The 13796-nt window shown below is 41.9% G+C and overlaps 1 protein-coding gene across 3 annotated transcripts; it reads right to left on the reverse strand.

Moving 5' to 3' along the window:
* Positions 1-5885: 5885 nt before the first annotated feature.
* trim105 (tripartite motif containing 105) lies at positions 5886-11800 on the reverse strand. Of its 3 annotated transcripts, none has more exons than XM_008281335.1 (7): positions 11715-11800; positions 10931-11342; positions 9173-9268; positions 8260-8493; positions 7705-7718; positions 7450-7565; positions 5886-7211 (listed from the first exon to the last, which is right to left on the reverse strand). In XM_008281335.1, the coding sequence occupies exons 2-7, from the start codon at positions 11219-11221 to the stop codon at positions 6652-6654; spliced, it is 1311 nt and encodes a 436-aa protein (XP_008279557.1). In that variant the 5' UTR covers positions 11222-11342; positions 11715-11800; the 3' UTR covers positions 5886-6651. The 3 variants fall into 3 exon arrangements, with proteins under 3 accessions (XP_008279557.1, XP_008279556.1, XP_008279558.1); XM_008281334.1 differs by having other exon boundaries at positions 10931-11352; XM_008281336.1 differs by having other exon boundaries at positions 10931-11339; positions 11715-11798.
* Between the last annotated feature and the right edge of the window lie 1996 nt (positions 11801-13796).

Raw genomic sequence — 13796 nt, forward strand, 5'->3', positions numbered from 1 at the left:
TGCTCTGCACAGAGAGGACAGGCAGCCCAGGAGAGGAGGAAGAGCAAAAAAAAAAAAAAAAAGCGTTTTGTCAAAAGGATGCATCAGGCAGTGAATGGGATTTACAATGATTTCCCTTTCCTTTGCTCGTGACTGGAGCGCACACACACACACCCACCAGTTCATAAAACAAGCCTGTAGAGGAGAGGGGGTGAGAGTTGGTGGGTGAGGGGGGGATCTCCCTAACAACCATGACAAGTTTCCCCTCCTGCAAGATCCTCTGTGTTACAAATGTGATAAAACACAGTGTGGTGGACGGCAGATGATAGAGAGTGCAATTGGAACACTATAGGTGCAGTTTTGGATCAGTGGGTTTCCATTTAGTTCAAAACTAGTTTTCATTCGCTGGATTTTTTTTTTCAAAGCATTTTAAAGGCATCCCAACACCTTAATAGCTCAGCGGGGAATCCAAATACCATCAGAAATTCTTTCAAGGCCACCACAGGCGAACTGCAGTGACACCGCGTGAAGTGTACCAGACAGAGCAAAGCCTCTGGAAGAATATTAGGAGGCATATTACATGATGTTTTCCAATTTGGTCAGCTGCCTTTAATCCAGCAAAATGCGTAATTCGAAACTCTCCTGACACCAAAAATGTCAATAACTATTTCATCTGTTCGGTTCAAAGGTTTGCCATTAATTTGATGCGCTTATCAAGACAAATTCTTCCTCAAACAAATAAAAAAAAGCCGAGCTGAGCTTCGGGATTCCATTAAGTAATTATTCATGCGAGGGGTCAGATGTAGCGATGCCTTCGGTGAATCTTAACTGAGCTCCTCCAGGTTCATCCAAATCCTGTTAACCATCCCCCTGAGGGAGTCGTCAGAGTGTGAATGAAAATGATGTCGAAAGAGCAAAACATGCCCACACTGAGCTGCTATCAGTCCTGTTATATTTTACAGGGAGGGATTGTAGAAAATTGAAAACCTGTGTACCATATCCGCTCAGAAATAGAAAGACGATTCATGGGGCATGCACTTCAGCCTATGTGTTCACAGTTAGACGTAGTAGCAGCAGCTTTGAGGGCCAGTAAAGCTTCTTTTGGAGCAGCACAAGAACCAGCATGCTAATTCAAGGCACTCTAATCAATCCCAGACAGTTTTACTTTCCAGCACCAGGAGTGTGCTGTAAAATCAATAATTTGCTATATCTCCACCTGGAAATACATTACGGCGGTGCCACAGCTGACTCCGGACTGCCTCCTAACTGCGCCTTCAACACCAGTCCATCCATCAAGCAGCAGCTGTCGATAAGACGTGAGAAACGAAATATTTTTCCTCAATGAGACCATGTTGTTATTCTCAGTTATTCCCGAGCTGTGAAGGAGGCGAGGAGTGCGTGGACGAAGAGGGAGTCAAAAGGATCACGGAGTGTTATTGTGGGCATGTGTTTCCCCCCAGATCCCTTACGGCAATCCACCTCTCTGACCTTAAAACACAATGTTGTGATTGAATGGTTGTAATTAAAATGTTCCCCTGGTTCCGGCCCCTCAGCGCCCCTCGGCTTCAGAGGAAAATAAACACACTAAATCGCGTTGATAGTCCAGCAGAGCTTCGTCCGGGGAGTTATCAAATCTCATTACGAATATAAAACAGATAATGTCAGAAATGCATGAAAACACTTGAGTGGCCAATTTTTGCGATAATAAACTGCACACATGAGCTTTTGGGACAACAGGGATGCAACAACAGCCAGGAGCGCCTCTGCTGTGTCACATGAAAAAAAAATGTTTGAGTTTATAATCCCGCTGGCTCCTGAGGGACCACTGTGGGCTCAAGGACCCGTCCTTGAAGTGCCAGCACTCCATCCGGCCCATCCTCAGGTCAGGAAACAGATTACAGCTCCACGGCTACTATCATAGGAAGGATGTGGAGAGCGCATGCAGCCCACTCACTCTCTCGCCGAGGTTCATGCCCGTGGGTCTGTGTACTACGCTGCACTTTGCCCGGCTACTTTGAAGTACTTGTCGCTGTTCAGCAGAGTTCTTTTTTGTTTTGTTTTGATTGTGGCAGCCAAAATTTCTCATCAGTTGTAGGTCATGTCCGCTATTATTCAGTAGTTTATGGCAGACCACCCAGACTATATGAGCAGAACGCGCGCACAGAAATGATTCAACAGCTAATTAGCCATGAAGCTAATGACTGGGCCGACTGAAGCGGGACAATGTGAATTTGCGTGCCGTGTCCCTCTGAGTCCTTTGTTTGAACTGATTCTATGGCAAATGAGGACAATGCAACTAGCTGACAATGATTTATCATCGCCATAGTAAGCAATTAGATAAATGAATTACAGCAGTTGCCTTTTTATGCGTTCAGCATACAAAGAAGGCCACATTGGAATTCATGTTACTGTCACTGTCATATCCTGAAGTCTCGCTGTACTTTGCTCTTTACAATCTAGTTGCTAACTTTGTCTGCTGTTTGAGGCTGGACAGGAAGCATGCAGTGAGTGTATTAGAGTTTTTCTTTAGTAGAAACAGAGACTGGAGCTGAAAAAGTAAGACAAAACAAAGGCGCAAAAGAAATGCAGTTCCACAAATGGCCACTAGAGGCTGGCTTCAAAAGTGAGTCAATCCCCACAGACTCCCATGTTAAAATGTCTAACTTTATAGCACAAATAAACATGTTTACACCCTGGTACAGAAACAGTTTTGGTCTCTGCCGATAATTTTCCCATTTATGACATCTGCACAGGAGATGCGTTTTTCTATAACTCACCTGTTCAGATTGTATTAAGGCATAAAGTTGGGGCTAATTCATTGGGTTGCTGCTTTGCACCTCAGCTCCACTCTAGCTCTTGGCTCTTTTATTTTTTATTTTTGGATTAGCTGGGAGATAGGAGGGGTCAGGTACCGCAATGATAGAAACAGCAGCTTGCCACTAAAAACGATGCTGATGAAGGTAGTTAAACTGCACCAAGACATTAAAAAGTAAGAAGATGTAATGAGAACTTGATTCATTTTGGTACATTCCCGAAGGATAAACGTCATATGCTTTAAAAACAGCACAAAGAAAATTAAATGTAATATCTTTTTCTGTGGAAAAAGAAACTTGGCCTTGGAAGCTATTGTGTGAGAAACAATTTCTCGTAGGCGTTTTTGCATAATTGTTCCCCATTTCTGACATCTTTGAAATTTTTTGAACTCTCCTTGAGGCGAAATTCCTTCAGTTGTAAGATGTTTGAAGGTTTTCTTGCATGCACTGCCCATTTCAAATACCCTCATGACATTTCAGCGGGATTTAAAACTGGGCGTCTGCCTCAACTTCAACCTTCAGACAGATGGCCTCACATTATCTCCAAGCACTCCTTGATATGAAGCAGAATTCCCAGTGGAATCAATGACTGCACGCTGCTCGGTCCCTCCGGCTTTTCCACCACCATCCTTCACAGCTGGCTCTTCTCCTGAGAAGCTGTCTTTGGTCGGCACAAAAATGTCTGCTGGTACTGGTCAAACAGCTCTGTCTTTGAGTTTTCTGTCCAGAGCTCATTATTCCAGAAGTCCTGTTCTTTGCCTATATGTTCATTGGCAAACTGTTGCAAACTGTTTTGCTCTAATTTTCTCGTTTGGACAAAAAAATCCTTTTTCCTGGCTCACTTCTGATGAGGGGCAGATTTGAGTAATCTCTTTCTGATTATAGCACACAGCATTACAACACTTTCAGAGTTACCTGCGGATCCTGTGAGGACATTTTGGGGTTCTTGGAAGCGTCATCTTGTTTTAAACGATCTGCTCTTGGACTGAACTTGCTGGGGCGGACAGTCCTGGACAAATTGGCAGTCGTTCGAAATCTACACCACTTGTAGAGGATTTTCCTTGCAGTGGGATGATTTTTTTCTTATTTTCAGATAGATTGGAGACCTTTTTAAATCCTTTGCCAGACTCACAGACACTCACAACCTTCTTTTCTCTGAAGGCCGTGACAAAAGACACTTCAGTAGCAAGGAGAACACCAGACCCTTGCTGTGAAAGGTCTGAATAATACAGGTTCCATCTGTCTCCTCCTAAGAAACCTGGCACCTAATCTGGAAATCCTAATTCTAGCTTTATGGACTTGAACAGTAAATCTACTTTTTCCATGTGACTGATGTTTTTTTATTCATTTATTTATTTGAAATTGTGATTAAAAATGACTACAAATATAAATTTAACATGCCGTTTGTTTTGTGTATACCACCTTTATCTGTCAGCACTGTTTCAAAGATGATCAATATGTTGAACAAGTCAAACATTTCCACAGGATGCCAAAACACAGACGTATAAAACACTGTACCTACCTAAGTTGGAAATGTAAGGGTCTGACAACCTTTGCAGTGCCAGAGTTTTTCACAATAAGCAACTCTTTTCACATTAAAGTCTTTTTTCTCATTGTTGATTAAAAAAAAAAAAGTAATTAGTGCAGCTTTAAGTCACAGCATTTATCACTTTAAATAAGCTCTTTCATATGAGACATTTTTGCCTCTGGGACTTTCCCTACTGCAATTTAATTACAGAAAGAAAGACAGTTATGATTTACAGATGCATATCACCCTGTTTAAAATAACAATACTAATTAAAAAAAATTTAGACAAAACTGTGAAAATCTGTCAGCAAGAATGGCTGGATTTTTTTTTTTTTGAATTGCATATTAAATATTAAACAGTGACGATAACAACAACATAAAAAATCTGAAAAATTAGGACATTTTTAGCTGATTTAAATACAGCAAAGCAGTATAATTTTACAGTCAGCCATTGTAAAAAAAAAAAAAAAAAAGTGATGCAGTTTTTGGTATTTTTTTTATTTTTTTTTTTACAGTCAAAATGTTAAATTTTTAAAAAAACAAATAAATTCTGGGAATTTGACCACCAGATTTAAAAATTATTTTCATATCAGTAAAATAATCACGTTTTTGGCTAAATACAGTATTTAAAAAAAAACAAAAAAAAATGTCATTTTACAATCAAACTCTATGAAAGAATGAATTACTATTTGTAAAAATACTGATTTTTGATGTGGACATTTTTAAACAGCTTCGCCCTGTTTTTACACTTAAAATGCAATTTCATTATTTGTTTGTTTTCTGTGATTTTGCTAGTTATTATATCAAAATAGCTGCAGCAAGTAGGGGTCCTCGGATCCTAAAAATTTGAGCTAAAAACTGTGTTGCAGCACATAACAAAAGGGCATAAACAGCTTTGTAGAGAGGACTAAAAAGAGCCTCCGGTTGAGGATATTAAAACAGCGATACTTGGCTGTAAACATGGAGGCTAACCCTATCATTACTTCAGATATACTGCATATCAGAATCTCTAAATCTGCATGTTTAGGACAATTTGTGTAGTGTTGGGTAAGTGTCTTGTGAATGCACCCATCCCATGTGCAGGAAAAGCCCTGATCCCCCACTGGTGCGGTTCATTGTGCCACTTTTCCAATCAGAAGAGCAGGCAGCCGCATCCTGCCTTAGCCTGCCCCTGAGACCTGTCAAAAAGCCCAGAGGCAACCCCACTGTCACTCTGTTTATCTGACCTTTCACCTGGCGGGAGGAAACAGGACGTCAGTGCTCTTGTGTGTTTGTGAAGATAACCGAGCAGCCGCCTATTCTTGCCGTTTAAGTGTCAGAGATGGCTCATGCATTCAAAAAGTCCCAGTCCAGGTGCAGCAGGAGTCAACAACCCTCCGCTGCCTCTCCTGTTAAATGGCTTTTGGACTCCCATCAACCGGAGCGCTCACAGTTGTCTGTTCGGCTTTGATGATGCTTAATAACATCCTTGATAATTTCAAGTAGGGTCGACTTTAAAGCTGCACAAGTCATTGAAGTCTGCAGTGTCACAGCTGCAGGGAGAAAAAAAATCAAAGACAGCGTTTGTTTAAGAATGAAAATCTGATACAGTTTATTGTTTGCATCAGCAGGTTTTACAGGGTTTTTTTTATATCAGGAAGTGATTTAAAAATTATGTGACTAAATCTACATCATGCAACGACAACAATGTGAAATGTACTGCATAGATCGAAGGCTACTGAAACAAAAAAAATCAGGCACATTTAACTGATCAAAAGAAAAACAGAGACAAAATCAAAAAGTTACGTCTGATAGATCCATAATCAGAAATCACAAAGAAACAGGTGAAACTTTTGAGAGTCGTGTATAAAACATAAAGAACCATTTAATCAAGTGTCAAATCTCACAGTGAAGTGTGCAATTTCTTTATTGCTGATTAAAAAAAAAAACCTTCAACTTACAAGTGAGCTGCAGGACAGTCTCACTAGATGAGAGATAATTATTCATTTAGTCACTTGAGATGTCGACTATCTCCATCTATTACAGATATTTGTTGATGCACTCAAAAATCATAAAATGGAAAATGGTGTTGTAATGTATTTCGGCTGATTGGTCCTGCACGCTGAATGAGCCTCTGTAGAATGATTGGAAGAACTGAATGGGCTCATTTCAAGGCTTGTAAGATTAATTCCAGATAGAAAATAGAAAAGCATCTAGTTGTAGATATACAGAAGATATGAGAAGAGACTCGTGATTTAAACTTTTATGATATGGCACACAATGGAAGTGCAGCCTTTTACATGGCAACAATCTTTGGTCAATATATGAATGGAAAGCACTGATTGCAGCCATTTTAGCCAGAAAGTGCGACAGGAGGATAGTGGAGGAGTTTTAAAGGCTGCGGTTTGTGGCTGCTGTCACTAATGCAGGGGCTGAAGAAGGGGAACGCCTTCCCCCTCGGCCCGCTGGCGAAGGAGTACAGCAGACTCATGTCGTCTGCGTTGTAGAAGGACACCTTCCTCTCGTCGCAGTCTAAGAAAACGCCGATCCTCTGCGGGGACGATCCGAGCTGCAGCCTCGTCCACGGTTGCGTCCCGGCGGAGTAATCGTTCCCGTTGCGCAGCCGCAGAGTCCAGTAGCCGGTTTCGGGGCTCAGCTTGATCCGGGCGTGCCGGTCCACTGCCTCGGAGGCGACGCCCAGGTCCCACTTGGGGTTGTAGCCCACGTCCACCTCCCAGTAGTGCCGACCCGACTGGAAGCTCTGCGAGGCCAGAATGTTGACGCACTGAGTGAAGCGCTTGCCGTGGTTCAGATGGTGGTTCATGACGTCGCATTCGACCGCCAAGCTTTTGTCCCTGGAGACGTGGATGCTCGGGTGCGCCGTGTCGACATCAAATGTTAATGGGGAAGGACCTTTAGGGGGGAAAACCATTCATTAAATGATAACGTCGGCGGTAATAAAGTTCAGCTTTTAAAATAAAATACATCCTTTCAGAGGAGCAGTGGTGTCACTCTGTCATTGTGTTGCCACTTCAACGTCTTTATTCATCACTCCCTTCATTTTCCCGTAATTACTGCCATTGTTGAGGCAGAAGCATTTTCCTGCGCGAGTCTTTATGTGTCTAATGAAGCACATCGGAGGGGAAATTACCTGGCTTCAAAGATTTGAACATCCTCCTCCATGCGATGTACTGTAACGGGGCCATGTATTTGTTGCTGAAGGCATTTATGTCAAACTCTGGAGCGATATCCACCTGCACGCATGGTCTGTGCAAAAAAAAAAAAAAAAAAATAAAGAGCAAAAATGTGTTTGGTTAAATAAATGAAGTAGGAATCACAAAGCAAATGACAGGTGCAACGATGCTACAAGCAATTAATTAGTCTTATCACTGAAATGAACACTTACCTCAGCTGTGGGAGCTGGTGAGAAGGGAGGGAAAAAAATCAAAGAAAAATATCATTAACAGCTTGTTTAAAATAGATATAAAAGTCACAAATTAGATTACACTCTGGGTTTTACTTCAGGTTTACATGTAGTGCACATATTGTCAAACTAACAGCTACTTTGAGGCAAATTCTCATCAAACCACTTAACATTCACCTCCATTTTTCCTCAAGAAAAGCTTCGAAGCACTTTGTTTGTCGGACTCAGAGTGCAGCACAGAGTGATTCAACGTGTTTGTGCCTCCATAGAAGACAGTAAAGATGAGAGGCTACTAATGAAGCACTTTACCATGACCTGAATGACTCAGTCTACACAGATGTAAGAAACTATCGTTTTGTTATGTACGCACTCTCATTTCAAAGTAAGTAACTACTCCAGCTGCTGCCGCTATTATAGCTGCGGTATGATACAATCAGTTGTGTGGTTTGTATCATGAGGCCCTGAGCTTACAAAAGATGTCTAATTGGCACCAATGCCATTGAAAACACAGCGGCTGAATTTTCACTCTGCCCTCACCTCGGTCAGCACAATGTCCTCGGTGGCGGCGCTGGCCTGCTGCAGCGCCTTCAAATTGTCCTCCAGCTCCCTTTGGGCCACCTCCACGGCCTCTAGGTGGCGCTGGACCTTCTCCAGCTCCTCCTCCTGCTCTCTCCTCAGCTGCTCCAGCATGCAGGTTTCCTCATCATGCAGGATCTGATGGAGGGCTCTGAAATCCCCTTTGACACGAGCCTGCAGATCTGCCCCGACTCTCTAAGGCGAGCAGGAAGAGTTCACGTTACGGACGGAGGACACAGCGCAGTATTTTCTATGTAGCGCCACGATTTTATTGACCCATCTCTAAGAGTTACTTAGGTTGCCAAGTGACTCGTTTCCATGAAACCTGCGACGAACTTGCAAAAGCACACACATCTAGAGAGAGACAAACTTGGGTAATGAAGCTACAATTAGCATCAAAGGTCTATGTGTCAAACAGGAGAGTGTACAGAGTGTTTAAGCAGGCAACGATTTCCTTTTCATCATCTCAGCCCAGCGTGAACAGCTAAAGACAAGCTCTTATCTCCCATCTGTCTCGTGCACTTTAAATGTGTTTTTGTTTCTGTCGCCTCTGCCAGAGCACAGTTTGTCACGTAGTTTAATGCATCTGTCCACTGAGGCACATATAGAGGAGTTGTTGAAAGAATGAGATTACATTGGCGCAAAGACTTACGATGTATATTTGATATACAATTAAATCAGCTTTGAAAGGCGTTCGTGCCTCCAAGTGCAAGGCCATTACGCTTTACCTATCAAAGCGCAAACTGTCACTTACCACAACAGCAAACAGCACTAAATAAGCACAGTGATATACTGCAAACAGCCATTAGGGAGGCACATGGGTATTCTGGTCTTCTAAGTGCTGCCATCCCTTTGCATCTCCACATGAGTGTACCTTTATGATATTCATTTTTTCTTTGTCTCTGCGAATGCTGTTGTTGAAGTCCTCTTTCCTCAGAAGATGGCTCTCCAACGTCTCTTTCAGTTGTTTCTGTAAAGCAGTAGGGAAATCAAATCAGTGAGAAACATTAGAACAAAGGGAAACTGTGCCGAGAGTCAAAGAACTCATTAACAACTGGAGAAGTGTGTAACCCTGAAAGACCAGAAAAAAAACAGCCCTGAAGCAACAGCGACCGCCTTGAAGTGTTCTGTTTTCACTTATATTGTCCCTGTTTGTGTGTTGACTCTGACGTTCTGAGGGCGCACTTTGTTGTGTTGCTTAATTAAACTGCACTAAATTCAAAAGGTATTTCTGATATTTTATGCAAGTTATGCAAACACTTGGAGGGGGAAAAATGTCTACAGTGGCTTATAATCTAATGCAATCTCGCAGCACAAAATACAGCCTTGAAGGAATATTGAAGGAACATTATAATAAGCGTGTTGTTTTGCGTGCGTGTGCCTTCCTGATGTGTTTTGTAGTGACCATGAGGTTGCCAGGCAACCAGCGCAGAGTGCAGGAAGTCACTGTGCCCTTCCAAGAACTAGTCCAGTACATACGCCCCTATAGCACTGCAGCTTGCTGTTGAACTTCTTCAGCTTTTGCACCAATTAAATGAAAAAAAGATGCAGAAAGTTATAAACAATCTTTATAGGTAGGTGGGTTTCATAATCAGAGAGCTCATCAGACTGTTTCTGGTCTTCATGCTATGTTATGCTAGCAAGCTGCTGACCTCTTACTTCCTGGAGATATTGCTTTTCTTATCTAACTTTTAGCAAGAAAGCAGATAAGCGTATTTCCCAGTATATAAAAAAACAAAACAATTATACAGCACAAGCATGACAGAGTTATAGTTTATTACAGCTACTTTGGATTGTCTTTGATGAAGAATGTCATTGTCTTTTATTTTGATGGTCACACACCACTGTTGCCATGTGTTTTCCCATCACCTTTTGTCATGTTTTTTCCCACCTCCTGTCACAGACACCCGATTCCACCCCCTGTTGTTCATTGTCCCCCTTACCTCCGGTCATTTGATTAACAACTGTATGCTATCAGAACTCCGATTCCATCACCTCTGATTCATTGTCCCCCCTAACGTCCGGTCATTTGATTAGCAGCTGTATGTTAATTTACCTCTATTCACTTCTGTATTTACATACAGGCCGTCTGACTTACCCTATAAATGTGTGACTCTGCATATGTTCAAGGTCGGTCCACCTTCACAGACTCATGCTCTGTGTTGGTGAGTCCACCGTATACCGGAATACTAATAAACACCCACTACAGCAAACTTCACATGAGGACTATGAGTAAAATTTCTTCAACATATTTAATAACATGAAGGTGGTTTAATTATTCTGGAGTCCACGTTGGTGCCCCTGCTGTGCTTAGGCTTAATATCCTGTCATACAAAGCGACATAAAAGGGAGTGGAGAGAGAACTTTGGCCCGAGCAATTCAAGCAGGCCAGCGTGGAGCCACGGTGACAGAAACACAGATGTGAAGCGAAACATTGACTACAACTGCACTGAAGCTATATAAATGTCACAGAGTGCTCATAAGCAATCGATCGATTTACTTTAGAGCATAATTATTATTTGTATAAGATTACCAAACAGCTAATGATGACCCAGAGTACATGCATGGAAGACAGCCAGCAGGATATTGGTTACATATACAGCCGAAGTGAGATAAAAATCAGTGAACTCACCTCTAGGCTCTTGATGTAAGTGTCCGAGGTGGTGGCCCGGACCTTCTCCACCATGGCTGCCACGAGGTAGTTAGTCTGAAACTGCTTGGAGCTGAACTCCTTGCGGCACTGCGGGCAGGTTACAGGCCCCTGCGTTCCTCTCCAGTACCTGGAGATGCAAGGTCTGCAGAAATGATGCATGCAGGCCAACATGACGGGCTCCCTGAACAGGTCGCAGCATATGGCACACGTCAGGTCCTCTCTCAGGCTGCCTTTGGTGGATGGAGCAGAAACAGCAGCAGCAGCAGCCATGATGCAGGCTTGTGGTTTCCTTGAAGTCCGTCCACACTGAGGAAGTGAAAGCAAGACCTCTGGAGTGAAACAGGGAGGGATGTTCTCCCTTTCTTGCTGGATCTGCTTGTTCAGTCAGCTGCTGAAACACACTAAAGAACAAAGAAATACATTCACTTTAAATTAGCTCTTCAGTGTCTAAATTTAGACCCAGCTGCACTTTGATCTCCAACACTGATAACACAAAGGTGCTAAAAGCTGCAGTCATGTCTGAACCTACTTGTTATAACCACATTGCAAATCGCGGTGACCAACAGTGGACATCAGCTGACGGATCACGGGGCTGTAAGCTAGCTGCTGGTGGGCGTTGTGGTTTGTTTGTTGTTGTTGTTTTTTTTCAACACTGCCTGAAGCTTGCTAGCGTTTAGCTGCGAACGGCTACACAACACAAACAGCTAATTTTACCAACTAATTAACTATAATAAACACTTGGGGAGCTGTTTGATGAACTTACGTCGTCTGTTGTGTTGGAAAATTGAAGGCAAACACTTGAAAGTTGCTCCCGCTGCTCTCTGATCCCTCTCTGGCTGCCGCTGTTTGGGAACAGGACGTACGAGTGCTCTGCGCATGTGCAGACTGCAGTCCCCACCTGTGATTGGTCCTCGTGTTTCACCACAAACAGCAGCTTGTAAACACACATGACATCTTGGTGTCCTCCACTTGTTCACTGTTTCACTTTTCATCTTCTGCACAGTTGAAAATTGGCGCTAATTATCATTCAGGCCTCTTCACTTTGTTCTTTGTGTTTTTCCACAAGCAGGGAAATTTGAATAAGATATCAAGTCCAAACCTCACTCCTTAGGGAAATTGCCACCACATTTTTTTTCTTATTCTAAATAATACATTTGCTACAATACAATACTGCAGCTTCCAGGCCATGTCTTCAAATTCTTGTTATAATGATGTAATTCTGGCAAAGACACGCTCAATCCCTTGTAATCCCTTAACATAAAATGATTACATTGGGTTGCCAGCATTCTCCAGTAATTTATGCAGTACTTTCATAAAGTTGGCATATTTACCAGAGTCTTCTTTCTTTTCTTTTTGAATAATAAAGCAGTGAGACTACACTTCAAAAACTGCTGGGTTAAAAAAATGAATAAATAAATAAAAATAGAACACATGCTGGGTTGGTTTGACCCCCTTTTACTCGGTTATATATCACCCATTAACCACTCTAATTATTATTATTGTAGTAGTATAAATGTTATTCTGTATAAATACAACTGTACCACTTTTAACTTAGTGACTATGTTAATAAAACTGACTGAACGGTTCCTTTAGAGTCCCTAAAACCTCGTACAAGCAGTCATCAGAAAAACAACAGTGATCTACCTACAGTAACACACTCGTGTAGGAACATTTCAGCCATCGCACTGTTTAATTAAAGTTACATAAATTAAATATATGGAACAGTCTCCCAACGGTGATGAATAGGTTTAATATACAAGCTCTAAAAGCAGCAGGTGGGCAGTGATTCCGCCTTTTCATTCTGTTAACTTCTCTTCATGTGAAACTGTCTACCAGCTGCAAACTCAGTCACGCGCCCGAGATGATTAAATAATTCAGAATGTCAAGAAACTGTGCAAAGGTTTATGACTTAACCTTTTGCCCTATTTTCCTTTTTAAAATGTTACCAGGGTGACTTTAGCTCGTGCTTTATCGACATCCTCCTGTTAGAATTCAGCATCAACGATGAACACGGTCTGCGGCATGTTGCACTATTCACACTTCATTAACACGTTACAGTCTTGCTTTAAATTCATTTTGCTTGTTTTTTGTTTTTTTTTATCCACTATGAGATTTTTCTTTTTTCTTTTTTACAGACCAGTAAAAGCGCTGTGCCCCCAATCAAGGATACGATCACATCTTACATGCCCACACTGTAACAATTTGCTGAACAGATTGCTGAACATTTTCCAAGCTCAAAGCAAGAGAACCATGCTCAGGGTCATTTTTTCAGACTTTTGAAAGACATCTTTAAAGCTTCAGAAGACTTCATACAATGGATGTCACAGGCTAGGTAGGTGCTTTCTGTTACGAGTGAACTTGATGTTCACTTGATCAGTGGATTAAAATGATGTTTTTCTACACTTGTTTCTACAGTAACTGCAGAATGTACATTCGCTCTGAAGTTTTGAAACAATACAGAGGAGTTCATCTTGGTGTGGTAAAAGCTGCACATCTCTAATCTGTGCTTACTGGCCTCTGTTTTTCTTTTTCTTTTTTTTGTCTAATTTCTATTTGCTATTCTTTTCTCTCACCCATTCACCCTCATCCCAACTGGTTGAGGCAGGCAGCTGCCCTCGACCTGGTTCTGCAGGAGATGTATTGAACTAATCTACAATTTCTAGGGGCTTCACCTGACTATGTGAAATACCTTGTGGCGACATATGCTATGAATACAAATAATGTGAGATTTAAATGCTGGTTTAATGGGCTGGATACAGAAATGTTGCCTTGAGAAAGAGAGAGAAACAGGAACGGCTTCACCATCCTTCACATATTGACCAAGTCTTAGCATAAAAGCCAAGTT

This window comes from Stegastes partitus, unplaced genomic scaffold, assembly GCF_000690725.1.
Source record: "Stegastes partitus isolate 25-593 unplaced genomic scaffold, Stegastes_partitus-1.0.2 Scaffold230, whole genome shotgun sequence".
Lineage (NCBI taxonomy): Eukaryota > Metazoa > Chordata > Actinopteri > Pomacentridae > Stegastes > Stegastes partitus.

What these genes read in the sequence shown, in the direction of transcription:
- trim105 (XM_008281335.1), bottom strand. Translation starts at nt 11,221, where the DNA reads ATGGCTGCTGCTGCTGCTGTTTCTGCTCCATCCACCAAAGGCAGCCTG. An exon ending in CTTACATCAAGAGCCTAGAG is followed by an intron (nt 9,269 to 10,930) that starts GTGAGTTCACTG and finishes ACTGCTTTACAG; the next exon opens with AAACAACTGAAAGAGACGTT. An exon ending in AAAAAATGAATATCATAAAG is followed by an intron (nt 8,494 to 9,172) that starts GTACACTCATGT and finishes TGCTCGCCTTAG; the next exon opens with AGAGTCGGGGCAGATCTGCA.